The sequence below is a fragment of the Alternaria infectoria genome (assembly GCF_024043175.1).
Source record: "Alternaria infectoria strain BMP 0036 chromosome Unknown scaffold_45, whole genome shotgun sequence".
Lineage (NCBI taxonomy): Eukaryota > Fungi > Ascomycota > Dothideomycetes > Pleosporales > Pleosporaceae > Alternaria > Alternaria infectoria.
In genome coordinates, this window is record NW_026250734.1 from 1 (window position 1) to 16,728 (window position 16,728).

Genomic DNA, 16,728 nt, shown 5'->3' on the forward strand with positions numbered 1-16,728 from the left:
TTATTCTTATTAATAATATAATAATAGTACTTATTTACAAAGTATATAGTAGAGAGAGAGTTATATAATATTTATTTATTTTATTTCTAATATATATCTTTTTATACTAAATTAATTCTAAACTATTCTAGAAATAATTTACTTAAAAATAGTACTTAACTACTTACTAGAACTACTACTCTTAAAGAGAGTAGGTACACGCTTAGAAGAAAAGTTTAAGAAGAACTAGTAAGATTTATACTTATTCTCTTTATTCTAGAAAAAAGTATAGTTTAAATTTATTAGAAATAATTCTAAATTATTTTAGAAATAATCTAAATAAAACTTACTATAAATAAAGTTTATATCTAAGCTATTAATATTACACGCCTAGTAAAGAAGGTTATCTTTAGCCTAATTATTATAATAGTCTCTAACTATATTAGTTATAGTAGTAAAGTTAAGCTATAAAAGTTAGAAATAATTTAGAAATATTTAAGAAATAATTTATCTATTCTCTCTCTAAATTATTAACCTAAATAATATTCTAGAAAGAGTGTTTTTAGTTTTTTTAGTCTTTCTTCTCTTTTTTATTATCTAGTGTAGTAGTAAAGTTCTTAAAATTATTATAGTCTAAATTATTTACTAATTAATCTAACTTATAGTTTAAATTACTTAATAAATAATTTAACTTAAACTTATTATTAGATTCTACCTAAGCTAGGTTAGTAAAAGAGGTAGAAGAGTTAGTAGAGAAGATAGTAAAAGAGTTAGTAATAGTATTATAAGTAGCTATAGTCTAAATATAGAAACCTAGATTAAATTAATTAAAAATTAATTAAAAAGTAATTTAAATAAACTTACTTATCTTAGCTTAGATTAAAGCGTTAGTAAAATTTTTAACTTACTTAGTAAACGCTATTTTTAGCTAGTAAGCTTAGCGTAAGTAGTTTCTAAGCGTAGCGTAACTAGTATACTTTTACTAAAAAAAATATTAGAAATAATTAAGAAATAATTTAAAAATAGTTTATACTCTATAAAGAATTCTATTTTAGATTTTAATATAGTAGTATAGCTAACTTATATAGATAATTAGCTTATTCTATATATTAGTAGTAAAAGGTAGGTACTTAAATAAGTATTAGTTAAGCTAAAGAAATTACTTATAAGTAAGCTAAATTTATTAAAATTATTTATAGATTAATCTAAAAATAGTTTATATATTTTCTTAGAAAATACTTTAAATTTAGTAAGCTATTATAAGTAGCGTAGTTTAGTAGAGAGATTTAGTAAAGTTATATTATTATTATTTAAGTAGAATTATTCTAGAAATAATTTATAATTAATTTACTAAGGCGCTACTTTAGCGTGCGCATTAACTACGTATAAATGCCTTAGCATGCTATATCTTAGCGCGCCCTTAGTTAGATAGCCTGCATCCTACACGTTGCCTGACTATCGCTATTTGCATCATGATTAGGTTACATCCACCAGCCGACAAAGAGCCGCTCAGACCACCGCAAGACCAACCAGCAGACGGCCACTACACACCACAGCCTCGTGGCGACTCTTCAAGGCTTCACGACAGACAATGCACTAAAATCATCGCGCATAGTAGTTGTATTGAACATTCTGCGTTCTGACATGGTGTGATCAAACTAGCACCGTCTGTCCACGTCAATACTTCCAAGCCTTGGTACCCAACGATCGCCAGAGATGAGCGGCAGATTTGTCACAAGTCCTCCAATCGACCCCTCCATCCCAAACAAGTAGGCTACTAACGCATCTAGAGTGTCGTCGCGGAAGCCGGAAGCAGGTCTTGCAGTAGGCGTGCTTGTAGTATGTAACTCCTACATCTGCCACGACACTGAGTGCAGTCAAGCACCCTAATCCCCTTTCAACTGCGGGCACAACTGCCTGTGGCCCTTCTTCCAATCTTTCTTCTGACAACCTTCAGAACAGTAGCGAGCCAATTTGCACCCACCGCATCTGTCTAAACCCCCACCCTTCTCGTGGCGCTCAGCACCGCACTCCCAACAGGTGCCTTCCTTCTCACCAAGGTCTACCAAACGAGGCTCAATTTTATCCACAGGTGCTTGAGCTTGAGGCTTTGCTGGAGGCTTTGCTGGCGGCTTCGCAGGAGGTGAGGGCGACGGTAGAGAAGCAGGATTATCGGTGTTGATGGGTGACGCGAAGATGACTGGAACTGCGACACGAACGGCGTGTTTGAGAAGATCCTTAGACTGCTTGAGATCCTTGAGGTAGTTCGCGGGGAAGACGCCGTAGCCACAAGTGCACATGTAGCGCTTGTCGGGATCGGCCGAGATTGGAATGCATCCCGCGACCTTGTACTCGCATGTTGGCTTGTGCTGCCACTGGCGGCATCGCTCGGCAAACCCCGGTAGTATATGCTTCCAGAAGGCAACTTCATCTTCCTTCATCTTGATGCAGTTTATCTTGTCGCGACGAGCTTGAAGCAAGACAACGAGTGGCGCTATGTCTGCGCTCGCGTAGCAGGGGATGAATGCGGCATCGGCGAGAAGAGACTGGTTTGAGACATCCATACGGACTGAATCGACATAGAGTATGCCGAAGTACGACGATGGAGTACATAATTGGAAGATGTTTGTTTGAACTTGACCTTCTGCCCCAATAAGGTGGGCGTAGATACTTTGCAGGGTCTCTTTCACACCAAGGCGTCCGGGCATGGTTGATGACTCGTCAGCGTTGAACTTCTTGTAAGCTCGCAGCTCTCCTGCCGACATGGTAACTACGGGGGAAGCATGCAAGCTGATCCACTTGGTGTACGAGGACTGCTGGCCAAGATTGAGCTTGGGCAAAACATTGGGTTGAACGTAATGTAGTTGTTCGAGAGAGACTCCATAACTAAGATATGTTAGTCAATGCAATGCAATACCCGCGAGTCACTTACTACTCATTAAGATGGACAGGTATCATGGTGTCTGGGCGCCGGAACATTGCTGCTTCACTCTGCACGGCAGCCGTGTACTCTATCCAAAGCGATTTGCGGGCGATCTTGGTCTTGGCGCTGGCCGCGTTCGGTGGGAAAGGAAGTGTTACATCCATTCGATACGTCTTCCCAATGAAGAGCCGTAGTGTGAATGCCGTCGTAAGCTCGAACGAGACGACGGCTCCACTCTGCAGAAGCTCTTTTGCCTTCCCTGAATCAACAGCGTAGTGGACTCGCAGTGATTCGACTTCGCTCCTGCTGCTACTGATGAGCGGATGTATGGTAGCGATGACGTCGGACACTAGACCTATGTTAGCAAAAGTTGTGATGGGAGATATGTTCAACATACCATGAGTCGGCTTGGACGTGGCAACCTCGTTCACGGAAACGAAACCTTGGAAGCCTGGGCGGTATCGCGTCACAAAGACATCTTTCTGACCAACCGCAGATCGATGCACGTGCAACATCATGCCAAATATGGATGTAAACTGCTGCTGAGCTGCTGGAGTGCTCTTAAGTCCGAAGACGACGCCACAAGCATCGTCCTTGTATTCGGTGAGGGTACAGGTGGAGACCATAGCGGACACGATCAATGGCGACTTGCCCTTCCAGCCTTTACCATCTTCTCGGACCGTTACTCCATAGTCATTCGTGAACGCGGTTCCAGAAGTCTCGATCGATCCGAAACCCATCTGTATATCCGTGTAGAGAGCCTCCTTCTGACTGACTGACGAACTGAGCTGGAGTTGGCATAAGGGAGTACCATGGCCGTTGGCGAGGTCGCCGAACATCGAAACCTTAGCGTAGGGAACGACAAGCGTAACGCACATGAGTGTCGGGATGTCCTCCCATTTGCAGAATGGGCCGCCTAGTTCGAAGGTTCGCGGATGCCACCAATCGAAATGATCTTCTATCTTCCACACCCCGAGCATGTCAAGGTGCACGAGGAGAGACTGAAAGTTATGTGGACCCATGTTCAAGGTTCTGTCGTTCATGATGCCTATCACGACCAGAGTTTGCATAAAGGGGGACCAGTCAACGACGTTGGACACCTTGATATGCTGGAGCAGTGACACGAAACCTGCTCGGGTATAGAGTTCATACGCAGTAAGCTTCTTCTGCATCAGCTCGGCGTTGCCTAAGCCTAGCATAGAGAAGCGATTAGCCCATCCTTCATCCTGGAACATTTTCAGATAGATAGACAGAAGCAGTCTAGCTAGCTCAGCCGCATCGTAACGGACGTTGGAAGTATTGAACGGCTTCCAAAGCACGATTGGCCGAGACGCTGCTGCAGTGAGCATGTCCATCTTGTCGAGATCAGGGAAATTGGAAGGGTTCCAATACCAAACGGAAGTCGCATTCGTCCAGTGTTGAACGGGTTTCAGACCGAGTAGTAGAGCCACCATCGGAAGATGTCCACATAGTAGGGCTTTGGCTGAAGCTGCCACGTCGATTTCGGATGGTATTAGCATCTCCGTCCGGAGGATGGACGACGCATTTTGGCGAATCAATGACGCGGTTGCAGCAAGAATGTTGAGACAGCCCACATGGTCGAGCAAATTGGAAGTGTCAATGACATCGAAAGCCGTCGGTGCAGATCCGCCTTTTTCGTATTCAGCGGCGTCCAGGACCAGTGGGGTGTACGTCCACATGTTGCGATACCAATGAGCCGTGCGCGACTCGCCGTGTACATGTTGATGTTGGAGAACGTGACAGAACCCGACAGCGTCAGAGTTGACATAGCGAATGGTGATACGCGTGGATGCTTTCCTGAACGCGATGCACCAGGCAGATAGCTGATCGAGCGCCACCTGCATGAACTTTGGCACCTTCCCCTTTGTGGTCTCGCTCGGTACGAATAAGGGCGAGTCTACGGAGAGTCGAGCATGCGTAGGCGCAAGGTGAAAACCAGTGAGCGGACTGGTACCGTAGTGAAGAACAAGGCCACTACGATGGCAAACGAACATGGGATTGGCGATCGAGAGTTTCTTGATGGTCTTGTTGTCCTCGAGACATGTACCACTCTTCCAATATGTCTGATAGGCTTTGCCGGCATCCGCAAGGCCTTGAATCATGAGCGGGGCGAATGCGCGAATGCCGTCTCCCACGAACCCCATACCAGCCTTTCCTGTCTGTAGTTGCTTGGCAGCCTGCCATTGACCTTTGAGAATATCTTGCGTCTCCTTGTACGTGTCGTCTTTCTCGGGTTCCAACGCATACAGCGCCCAAAGCTTAGTCGCATTCTCTAGTGTGATGCTGTCGCAAAATCGGATGATCGTACCGTACGGACCTTCATTCCAACTCTCCAAGGAATGTGCAAGTTCCAAGAGTTTCTTTGACTGAGATCGCAGAAGACTGGCAGATTCGTCGTCAATGAAGACATGATAGTAGAGGTTCCATAGCTGTCGGACAAGGGCACCTTCCGCGTCGTCAAGGATGAGTGTCAGTGCTAGTACATTGCGCGCAATGATCTCCGCCTCAAGGTCGCAACATGTGAAATCGAGCTTTCGGTCGTCTGCGCTTTAGTCAGTATGAGCGAGAGTAAATCAAGGTCGCGTCCCAGCACTCACCAGCCCCGGCTCCACTGTAGGTAGTGAAGAGGATGTTGCGGATATCTCCACAGCCGAGAAGGAGCAGGGCGGCATTTTGTTCGGGTGGTAGGGCTTGCGTCAAGCACACAGCTGGAGTGTTGCCGACGGGATAGAAGAACGGCCCCTGGGCGATGTGGACTGGCTTCAGCGACATCTTGCGAGCTGTGTAGAGAAAAGACTCAGAGACGACGGAGCGATATATGTGTCGAAAATGGTTGTTTGCTCAAACCTGCGTTTAGCTGCGGCTAACCGATTTGGGACACTCGGTCGCCATGTTCCCTTTCACCAGACGAGTAATAGAGATCATTTGGTTATTTGGACGCGGCAGCGCGCTGTCGCGTCACACAACGTTAACATATCCTCACCGCTGGCATGTATACATACTCCCAGAATGATCGATACTCTTTTGCTGTGCATGTATGCGAGCAATTTTTTTTTGGCGAAATCGCAACTTCTCCATCTGAAAAATAGACAAGCTGATGAACTGAAAGGATTGTGACGATGGGAAACAGGTACGGAAATAACATCACCTGCCGGTCCTGCAAGCCGCGACACGTGAGCAACGGTTTTTCTAGTTAAAATTCCCATGCTAATAAACCACCTTCATGTTAGTCCGTATGGGTGAGCGCACAATGGTGTTTCTATCAATCCATGGATGTGATAGAGTCGCGTTGACGTCATGTCCAGACCGCCTGCATCAGCATCGTTGAAGTCCATTCTCAAAGTCAAGCTCTATGATAGCTCGCGTCGTACGGGCCAAGCTGTCGAGATGATGTCGCGCGATCTTTTGACGAGAGCATGATGTTGGCAGATTGTAGAGGGCAGCTGTGAAGTTTGACGCGTCCCATGGCGAGGCTGAAAGGCGCGCCCGCCGTCTAGCGCTCCACGCACGTGGGGGCCTCTCTCACCGGCTGTCATTGGCCGATTGCAGGTAGCACACTCACGCAACACCGTTTGGACGTTGCAGCGACGATACCCGTCGCATGCCAATGGGAGATATGCGAAATAAGAGACAGGCGCGTACAAATGCATGCAGAAATTACATCGAGAGCAGATGATGTCCTGTTCCAATCGTACCTCGGTACTTTCTCCGCGATTGGACACTCTCGTCCTCCCATACCCATCAACTCCATCACACATCCATCGCTTTACCCATTTTACAGCTTTTCGCATTTACTGTCTTACTCATCTAGCTTCCCGACTACATGTCCTTCCTCCTCCACGGCAGCACAGGACACACAGGCATGGGCTGGGTCGATCTCGTCCCTCGAGCGGGTAAACTCTACATCGGCGGCCTCTACGCCTTATACCAAGGCGACTTGATAGACAAAGCGGGCATAACGCACGTTCTATCTGTGATAGACTATGACCCTTTATTACAGGAGAAATTTAGGCATTTGAAACAGGTAACGTGGAATGATTGTCAAGACTCAGCTCATGTATTTGTACTAACCGACGGTTTAGTATGCATTGCATTCGTTGTGAGGGTGGTGTCTCTCTTACTAATATAATCTTCACTTAGTTTCCACATCCGCTCAGAAGACCATCCAAACACCAACCTGCTTCAAGACTTCACCCCCGCCGTCCAGTACATTGACTCGGCCCTCAATCATGAAAAAGGCGGTGTATTCATCCACTGCGCAATGGGAAAATCTCGGTCCGCAACACTCGTCTGCGCATACTTGATTTGGAAGTACAACATCACCCCTGCCGCAGCGTTGGAGCAGCTATGTGAGGGACGACCGGTGTGCGACCCGAATCCAGGGTTTAAAGAGCAGTTGGAGGTGTGGGGGGAGATGTGTGGGGTTAGTGGCGAGGCGCAGAAGAGGAATGTGTATGAGGCGTGGGAGAAGGATAGATTTACGGGGGAAGTCTGGGAATGGGAAGCTCGCTTGGATAAAAAGCGAGAACAGCAGTCACAGGAAAGCGTGGCGAGGTCAAAGTTGTAAGATCAGATCATAAGAATAACAGTTATCATGACGTCTAAGTAAGGTGTGGCAGGGAAGAACAATACGTAGCAATGCCACCTCTTCTACCCGAAGCAAGGGGACGGCCCTTTCCCAGACCTGCATACTGCATCTAGGCATTCCAAGGCTTCGATTGGCCCTTCTTGGGCTTGTAGCACTGCAGCCACTCGCTTAGCGCTTTCCTGAACAACGTCCGACTAACGGGTCCATCGGGCACGGTAGAACCCGTCGTCCTGAAGTCGTAGCAATGCTGCGCGTCCTTGAGGACTAGACCAAAGAGCTCGTTCCTGCTCGTCTTCACTCCACACTTGGGTACGTCCTGGATGACTTGGACGCCCTTGGGCGCAAAGGGCTCAGCGGAAGCGGGGGAGAGAGTGCGCCAGGGATCGAATTCACCGTTGGACCAGTAGGTGTTTGAAGGACGGATATCCCAGCCTCCGAAGATCTTGTTGGTGCGGGCGGTGTTTGGCCACTCAGGGAAGAGCGACTTGGGAGCGTTGGGGAATTGGCGGTGGCAGATGTCCTTTTGGTGTTCAAGCGAGTTGTACTTGGAGACGAGTTGCTGGGATCCTAGGTTGGCGGATTGGAAGTAACCTGGTGGGTAAATTAGTATTATGCAAGGAGGGAAGTTGGGTTTGAGAGGACGAAGACTTACCCCACTGTGTGCAGTATTGCCACGTCCAAGCAATCGAAGCGGGATCTGTGAACCTCTGGTTCAGGTCACAGTTACCGGTCACGTTCAACTTGCCCGAGCACTCGGTTTCCAAGTAATCATTCGTGTTGTTGGCAAAGACAGGGTAGCTCGCCCATCGATCAACCGTCCATTTCGCACCCTTGCTCTTGGACCAGCCCTCCGCGGGAGCTGTAGTGTTCGTCTTGGGGTCCTTCTCGAGGTAGTCGCAGAATTGACGGAGACCCAGAGATCCACCTTCCATACCGTAAGACTGCCATAGGTAGAAGGGAGTCGTAAGAGCATCGGCAAAGGTTGGGTTAGAGTTGTTGGCAGCTCCAAGTCCAAGGAACTGCTCCTTGAGCTTGGCGGTTGCTCGTGAGTCTGTATCCATGATGTTGTCAATGTAGTTAACAGCAGCATGTACATCCTCCGAGCAGTTTCCGAAGCCCTTGGCATGCATACCGCGCCAGATAGGTGAGAAGTAGAAGCTTTGGTCAACGGAAGCTTCGACGGGAGCTGAAGAGGCCCAAGACGCGTGGATAGTGTCGGGGTACAAGTTGCGCATGAAAGCGGCCCTCATACCGGGGTACGAGCCACCAACGAAAACCCAGGGAGTTTTGTCGGGTGTGAGCGTAGCATTGACACCCTTCCTGCTGAACTGCCTAGCAAAGGCGTCGACATCTTTAAGCGACTGCTCCGTGTTCAGGAACTCAAATGCCTCGGCTGGCGTGTTGAGGTCGATAGGCGTGGGTGTTGAGTTTCCGTAAAAGCGGTGCTCGCATACGATCCCAATACCGTTATAATCATCGACCAGCTGCTTGAAAAAGCTGGTTTCGTTCAGCAGCCGGGTCAGCGCACCCGGCTCTGCATCTGCCTCGCCCGTGTCGTAGAGGAAAACGGGACCGCCAGGCTTGTACGCATCCATGTTGACCCAGTACCTGTTGAAGAATGTGCCGTGGTACGAAGGATCCTGGCCTTTCTTGTAGGCGAAGTGGTCCAGTGGCAGCTCGACATATTCTGGAGTGATGTTTCTGAGCGGCGCGGCAGCCAACACAGCCGGGCTGTTTGACGTAGTCGCAACCCTGAGGGATTTGAAAGCCGTGGCATCCAAAGCGCTGTTTTCGGCGTCGTCCGAGAAATTGACCATGGCCGAGCCATCTGGATTCATGCCCATATCGGCAAGTAGATTAAGCTTGCGCTGAATGGCCGCATTCAAGGCGTTGGTGCCCTGCAACAGGGCGAGGGCAACTGCCGCGACGGAGACCGAGGACCGCATGTTGAGAATGAACGAAGTAACGATGCGTGGATAGGATCTGTTGTACCCGGATTACCTCCGCAAGAGATCCGCGCGAGTGAGGTACAGGTGTCGGGAGAAGTGCGAAGATGTTCTTCTGCGCAGCTTCGGTACCAAGGTTGTCAGACACACAGCCAAATCGACGGCACAGACCACGACAGCGACTCAAGGACGAAAGAACGGCGTAGAGATCCATCTTCGCCATTCTCAGGCCGCCCATATATACATAGCTAAGTTCGACGCTATACCGTTTTGCCGCCCATCCTGCGGCCCTTGGTAAGGGCCATAGGATCATCGGCTGCAAGGCTTACCGAGTCATTAAACTCAACGCCTATTAAACCACGGATGGCACCGAAAAAAGCTTAGGAGATCTGTCGTGCTTGTCTGTACCGCCAGCTCCAAAGCAGAAGGAGGTTTACGTAGTGACCAAGCGCAGTGGATCGAAGTACAGAAGCTTATCGGGCTTGGTGCTCGAATGGAAGGTCAATTGGTGGGGTCGTGCCAAGTAGTCAAGTCGGCTTCCTACTTTAGCCTAGGTGGCACGGGTTAGTGCTGCTGCTAGATTGATGCGCGCACTCTCCAGGGTCCGCACTGTAGCACCGAGGCGACGGGTGGCGGGCAATTTACCTGGGTGAGGTCTGGACGGAGAGTAGATCTTGTGGCGATGATTACGGCCGACCCGTGGATGTTCGCAGGAAGAGAAGGCATGGTTTGTGGAAGTATTGTTATCAGACAGGCTACGACAGAGAAGGGCCTACTTCGATATTATCATTATCTTCATTGTTTCGACTGCAATGGTCCTTTGTTTGCAACTCGGCAAATATCCAGTATCCCTTCAACAACAACACATCTATCCCTTGCTGACCAACATCAGCCGGTCGTCGTGTCGTGTCCAGCCGTTCGTTATCCGAAGAACGGAATCTGGCCTCCAACCGAAGTATTATACATAAGAAAAGATCTTGCAATTAAAATTACCAAACACATGCAGCTCGCAGAGAGCCGCTTCATATCCATACATTAACCCCACAAAGTGTTCCAGATGCCGGGTATCGAAGGTTGCCACTACGCCGGACCATAAAGATCAAATACCCATGTAGATTAGCCGAAGGTACACAGCCTTCTATATGCCATGTGTCGTGTTTCCCAGCTCAATGTTGAGCCATGTGGCTGCCACCAGTCGCGGCATTCGGGAATGCGATATCTGGCCAATGGCTGGGAGCGTGTCCCTGGACTCCGGATGTTTGGACAAGCCCTTGGCCGTCGCTCCCGGTTCCCTGGGACCCCCCGTCTCGACCCAGGGTCATGAGAGTGGTTGCTGTATTCAGATATTCACCGGGCTGGCTGTGTGGCTGCATGTATGCTCTTGTCCACTGACTCCAGTCTTGAGGAGCATAGCTATTAGCCGCGTACGCGGGCTGGTGGCCGTTGTTGGCAATTTGCGCATTGCTGTAGGCATACGCATCAGTTGAGGGTTGCGACATGCTACCTGAGCCTGCTCCTGCCAGTGCTGCTGCATGATTCGCATGCATGCTTGTCTCATCGCCGTTGCTGTATGTGTGTTGTTCGTACGTCCTATTCGTATGCTGAGGGAGAGCCACCGGGGTGCCAAGACTGTATGGATGTGTGCTGTTTCCCGGAAGACCACTGTACGGGCCTACCGATTGTGAGGTGAGGGTAGGGTCAGTGGGTGAACTGGATGAGGTTGTGTACTGGTCGCGGTACCCACTGTTGTCATACGTGGGGGCAGTATTCGTCGATCGGGGTGGAGCATGCATCGCTACGCGAGCGAGAGACTCGGTCGCAGTTCGCTTGACAATGTTATCGTTGATGTTACTAAGCGACTGGTCGACGATCCTTGCGACGGCAGTTTTGAGCTTGTTCCCTGATCCCAGAAACTGGTCGCATTCGCCGAGCACATTGACCCAGGCTGCCATGTCGCCTTTGAGCTTTGTCATATCCACAGGCGACATTTGCTCTTGCCGCATAGACGAGATGAAGAGAGTGGTGAAGGCAGCGGCAATGTAAACGACCGTGTTGATCCAGGGAATATCCAGACTCTTTTTGTTCATCATCGCCGTACAGTTGTGCAGCATCTTCTGCGATGCAGTCAAGCACTTGTCCAGATTAGAATTGATTACGGCCGTGTCAGTGGACCTGCAAACAGCTGGATGGTGTAGAAGCAGGTTGAACGCCTGATACCAGTACTCGAGATACAAGGCGAATATGTGGTCATCTTCGGACGCATGCGACGGGTCGCGCAACTCGTAAGGGAGGTCCTCTTTCCACTGTTGTATGCCGACTTCGAGGCGTTTCAAGCCCTCCAGGTATGATTTTGGCGAATGTCGAACAGCATAGATGATCTTGTAGAGTTCCGTTTCCCAGACAATGTATTTAGCCATTTGTATGCCAACTTGGAACGAGCATTGATGGAAGATGTCCAGCTTGCCTTCCTCGCCAGGCAGACAATCGTTCATTGGCTCCGGGAATTCGACATCAATGTCACTTATGCTGATAGGTATCGGCCGTCCAAGCTTTCCGCTAAGGTTGACCAGCAGCGCGTGCAGCGTCCAGTAGACTCGTTTCCTCATCTCGATGTCCAGCTTGCCGAGTTCTCCGGTGCCGTCTACCCAGACTTTGACAGATCTATGCAGACCCAGTTGGACAGCAAACAAGTAGACGGTCGAGGTCATGATCCACGCCGCGCCGGGCTTGGGGAAGGTCCGGAGATGGTGGCATATCATGGCCATGGCTTGAACGTCTTCCCAGCCGTGGTCTCCGCGAATGAGCTCCTTGTAGAAACTCAGCGCGTACATGTAGTGGGCATGCGAATCGTCCAGCATCGTGCTGCCGCTGTGTTGGCTGTTCCGGGTCGCAATCTGGTAGGTGATGGTCGCGAGCATCAAATGAACCGTCACAATCTGAGGGGCAGTAGGAACGAAGCTGGAGTCGTTGCCGAATCTCCAAATCTGTGGGCATTAGCGGAGCGCACTGTGGTAATGGGTGGTCGGCCTACCAAATCCATGAAGACCGGCTTGTGGACAAGCATCGTGTAGGGGTTCAGTGAACGCAGATACCAGATGGCATACTCTTGCAGCTCCGGGTATGGCGGTAGTTGGGGCTCGTCGACATGGCGACTGCCGATTGCAATGTCGATCAGTGTCGTGTAGGACATGGGCGAGCTCTCGTACTCTTCCTCGCCTGCCATGAAGTCGGTAATGTTGATTTCGGTGCCGAAGATTGACAGTGAGGTGCCTTTGATGTGGCTCAAGAGTGAGTCTCCTGCAGCAACACCGAGATAATTGTCGCCGATGGAACCGTGCTTGAACTGCGGCAGCGTCTCGATCTTGCCTGGAGTGCCGGCTGGCACGTAGCCCGGCAGAGGTGAGGTGCTGGTGCGTCGCGGGCCATCGTTCCACGCCTGGCTGTCGCTGGGGGCGGACGACCACGGGTGGCTGGGCGGCTGGAGGGCATTGTAGGCGGGCGGCGCGCGGGGCTCGATGTTGTGTTCCTTCAGCTGGGCCTGGAGGTCAGCGATTTGGGCGCGCAGGTACGAGTTCTCCGACTCCATGGCCTCGGCATGGCCGCGGACAGTGGCGCGGCCGGTGATGCGGTCGGTGGTGCGGCAGGGCGTCCTGTTCTGCTCGCACGGTGTGCAGCCCTCGGGGCGGCCATCGCAGCGTATCTTGCGCACCTGCCGTGGTGGTTAGTGGTGTCATGGTGTTTAGGAAGGCGCGTCCAGGCAATGACGTCGCTGGCGCAGTGGTTGCCAATGTTGTGAGACGACGACCGTCCACACCAATTGACATGCACCAAGACTCCTTCATCGCGTACGACTAGCTACATCACGTACCTTGCATCGATCGCACGCCTGACCCGTCCGCTTGGAGTCGGCGAGCTTCTTCTTGACAGAGCCGGAGAAGTCATTGTTGGAGGGCGGGCGGTGTTGTGGGCTCAGCGGGTCGGCATGCTCGATTCGCTGGATCTTGTTGACGAGATTGGGGTCATCGTCCGGGGGTCGCTTGGTGGCCATACTTTTCGTAATGCACGTCGAAACAGGCACGAGACGGGAAATGCCGATGGAGAAGACCGATGCAAGTAAACCCAGCAAAGGTGGTGCGCCTCGGGTGGCTTGCGACTATCACCTGTCAAACGAAAGACACATGACTTCTAGCGAGGCTTGCGGCTGCGCGGGAATTGAGCGTCGCTGCACGATGCGCGACCTCTGTGCAGTCTCGTCGGCCGGGTTGCGAGAGAGTGGAAGAGGAAGTGAGAGCTGGCTGCGCTGGGAGTCAAAGGGTGCGAGTGAAAGCGCGTTTCTCGGCGATGCGTCTTAGGGAACAGGCCCATTCTCCGCAAGCCCTCCAGCTATCGAGTCCAGTCCGCCCTTTATTGGCCACATGGCGCTCAGAAACCTGGACCTCTAGACGGCTGTGACGGTGCCTGCCCTGACATATTCGGCGAATTTAGTTTGTTCTCTGGCGATCGACACGATGATCCGTCCTGATTCGCCGTGCCACCTTCATTCTCTGGGACTAAATCTAGCTTGGCCGTCCCCGCTCCTGCCCAAAGCGGCCGTCGAGCTTTAGACTCAACCACGATCTGATATCCTTGGAGATTGCCAATGCAAATCGACAACTGGCGAACCGCCTAGCAGCGTCCGTCTCCATGATCACCAAAGAGCATCATCAACCACGAAGACGCCACTAGAGTTTTCATCACACGACGAAACACGCACGACGACATCACATCGCCAACAAGGTTCCGCCCCCGCGACGTGGTGCATTTCAACACCCAAACTTACGCCAACACCAATCCCATCTAACATGGCGTCCGTGCGAACCTTCACAATCCCGCACTACGAGGCCTTCCCTGTCCACGTGGCCTTATTCAAGGATGTCAAAAACGCCTCCTTCCTAAGGCGCCAACTACTCGAGGCCAATCCAGAGTTCGACTATGCCTTCTTGGATGCATCCATGGTAGGTCGTGGTTCACTACCTGTTCATTGCTTTTCGCGCCTCCAGCAACCCCCGCCTGTCAGGGTCCGCTGAGTCACCTGGATCAAAACAACACCCCACAAGTCAATAAAGTTTCGTGATAAGAGATTGCGAGGCGTGGATATTTTCCCCGCGGCATCTTTGCACCATGGTTAATCTCATCACACCGCATGAGTAAATCAGTCTGGCATCTGATGAGGCTGGATAACCCTAAGCACTAACGTATCCCAACGACAAAAGCCATGCCACATTTCAGCCCTACCCTGTTGTCACGGCTCATTTGAATCGCCATCTACGATGGATCGACATTCACCCTCGGTACTAACAGATCACCCCAGATACTCTCACCACACCACCTGCTCTCGGCCACATTCCTCGCCTTACACGCTCACCTGACCAACCGTGCCAAAACGCGCACTCCACATTCCGAGCTAGTATTCCGCCTCTCGCCCAACAACAACATTGGCGAATCATATAAGAAATTCGGCATCGCTGATACCACGACCGCACTGATTGCTGTCAAGCTACCCTTGTCTCCGTCTCCGTCAACAGGGGAGCAGGGCGCTTATGAGAAAGATGAGAGCATCACCAATGAATCTGTGAGTAAGCATTTGGGCAGTGCGGTAGAGGGGACGAGGGTGGAGATGGGTGAGAATGGTGAGGAACTGGGTGAATGGTGTGATGTTGACAAGGTGAAGAAGGTGTATAAGCTGGGTGGAGGAGATAGTGGGAAGAAGGGAAAGAATGGTGGTGGCCTTAACGGGGAAGCGGACGCGGAGAGGAGGACAGCGGAGAAGAAAGGTATCGAAAGTGTTGTTCTGGGTGTTATCGCGCTGAAAGGGTCATGAGCCAGGGTAGGGTTCCTTGCAATGAACCACTAGGGGTGATCAGATGTTGAGGAGCCTCGACGCGTCGGGCTGACATGCGAGCCTGACCCGAGGGAGGAGAGAAGAATATTCGAAATACCAGGCAAACGGGTCGGATGCATGCATTCAACTCAAAAGAAACTTCTCCACCATACTATGCTACAGGTTTAGCGACCATATAGATACACTCTATAATTTACGAGAAAGTCGCCCAAGCTTATAACTCCCTGTACTCGGGCTTGAGGAAGTCGGCCATGTTCTTGGGCCTGGGGTATTGGTTCTCGGCGTGGTGGTGATCATGGCCGTGGGCGTCGTCGGCCGGGCCAACGTACTTCATCTCGTATACGGATCCGCACTCCATGCAGCGGGACTTGGGCTCCTCGCGGGTAAGGGTGATCCAGAGGACGTTGTGCGAATCGGCGGGGAAACCGGTGCAACCAACGTACTGCTCGTTACCGGCCGAGTTGACGGTGATGGGGTCCTCCATCGTACCTGCATTTCATCAGCATCACATCACGCCACTGGTAGCCCAAACTCGCGCAAGCTCTTTTTTCCTGATCTTTCCGGGGGCGGCATCACGTACCGAGACGGCTGGCGTCCAATGGCCTCATGTCGAAGATATCGATACCCTGCATCTTTCCGAGAATTTCGAGACGCTCAAGACCGGTCGCCTGCTCGGCATCGGTGGGAACGGTACCGGGCTGCGCACCAGGGGGCAGAAGGTCCTCCTCGGTCTTGATTTCTACAGAAGTGACCTCGTCAGCAATTGATGGTTTTGGCCTATCGTAGCCGCGGCAATGCGGATGACGAAGTGCGGGCGCAACATACGGTCGAGCTTCTTGAAGCCTGCGAGGACGCTGGGGGAGTTGGCCGAGTGACCGGTCTCCTTCTGCGCAATGTTGCTCTCCTTGGCCTCCTTGCTCTCGGTGGACTCCCCTGCTATAGTGTCAATGGCACATCGTACGATAGCTCCTCGCGAAACATACAGCGGGCAAAGGTGGTGGTGAAGGTGCGGCGGGTCGCAATGGCGCGGGGGGCCACACGCCTTGCTGCGGCGATAGCAGAGCGCTGGACGAACATGGCGGGACGATTGGGGTGGAGTGGAGAGGGTGGGCGTGGTTATCGAGCTGGTGATGTTCGTCAGTCGTGAATTGACGAGCCGACGGCAGACGGCTTGGCGCTGTGATTAGGTAAGGCAAGCCACAGAACGCTGGTGACGCTGCTGGCAAGCTTCTGCCTCGTGGTCTGCGATCGTTGATTCATCAACGGCTCGTTTCTACGGCTTACGCCATGCACCTGCAGCATCATGACCTACGCTGCATTGATCTTAGACATTGGTGATTATTTATAAGACGGTGCTACGCACGACTGCTCTACCTTACAGCCTTCGGAA

General features: G+C 51.0%; 5 protein-coding genes across 5 annotated transcripts; all 5 read right to left on the reverse strand.

Annotated features, from left to right (window-relative positions):
• Nucleotides 1–1,865: 1,865 nt before the first annotated feature.
• On the reverse strand, nt 1,866–2,863 carry J4E92_010855 (uncharacterized protein; the record flags this gene model as incomplete). The annotated part of the gene is made up of 2 exons (XM_051502189.1): nt 1,866–2,769; nt 2,859–2,863. The coding sequence occupies 2 exons, from the start codon at nt 2,861–2,863 to the stop codon at nt 1,866–1,868; spliced, it is 909 nt and encodes a 302-aa protein (XP_051347568.1).
• A 47-nt stretch (nt 2,864–2,910) lies between these two features.
• On the reverse strand, nt 2,911–5,695 carry J4E92_010856 (uncharacterized protein; the record flags this gene model as incomplete). Its single annotated transcript, XM_051502190.1, has 3 exons — nt 2,911–3,251; nt 3,300–5,465; nt 5,521–5,695. 3 exons carry the CDS (start codon nt 5,693–5,695, stop codon nt 2,911–2,913), a joined length of 2,682 nt encoding a protein of 893 aa, XP_051347569.1.
• A 1,925-nt stretch (nt 5,696–7,620) lies between these two features.
• On the reverse strand, nt 7,621–9,457 carry J4E92_010857 (uncharacterized protein; the record flags this gene model as incomplete). The annotated part of the gene is made up of 2 exons (XM_051502191.1): nt 7,621–8,102; nt 8,164–9,457. 2 exons carry the CDS (start codon nt 9,455–9,457, stop codon nt 7,621–7,623), a joined length of 1,776 nt encoding a protein of 591 aa, XP_051347570.1.
• A 1,166-nt stretch (nt 9,458–10,623) lies between these two features.
• Nucleotides 10,624–13,505, reverse strand: J4E92_010858 (uncharacterized protein; the record flags this gene model as incomplete). The annotated part of the gene is made up of 3 exons (XM_051502192.1): nt 10,624–12,441; nt 12,489–13,166; nt 13,326–13,505. 3 exons carry the CDS (start codon nt 13,503–13,505, stop codon nt 10,624–10,626), a joined length of 2,676 nt encoding a protein of 891 aa, XP_051347571.1.
• Nucleotides 13,506–15,552: 2,047 nt separating this feature from the next.
• Nucleotides 15,553–16,415, reverse strand: J4E92_010859 (uncharacterized protein; the record flags this gene model as incomplete). Its single annotated transcript, XM_051502193.1, has 4 exons — nt 15,553–15,827; nt 15,919–16,077; nt 16,164–16,271; nt 16,322–16,415. 4 exons carry the CDS (start codon nt 16,413–16,415, stop codon nt 15,553–15,555), a joined length of 636 nt encoding a protein of 211 aa, XP_051347572.1.
• Between the last annotated feature and the right edge of the window lie 313 nt (nt 16,416–16,728).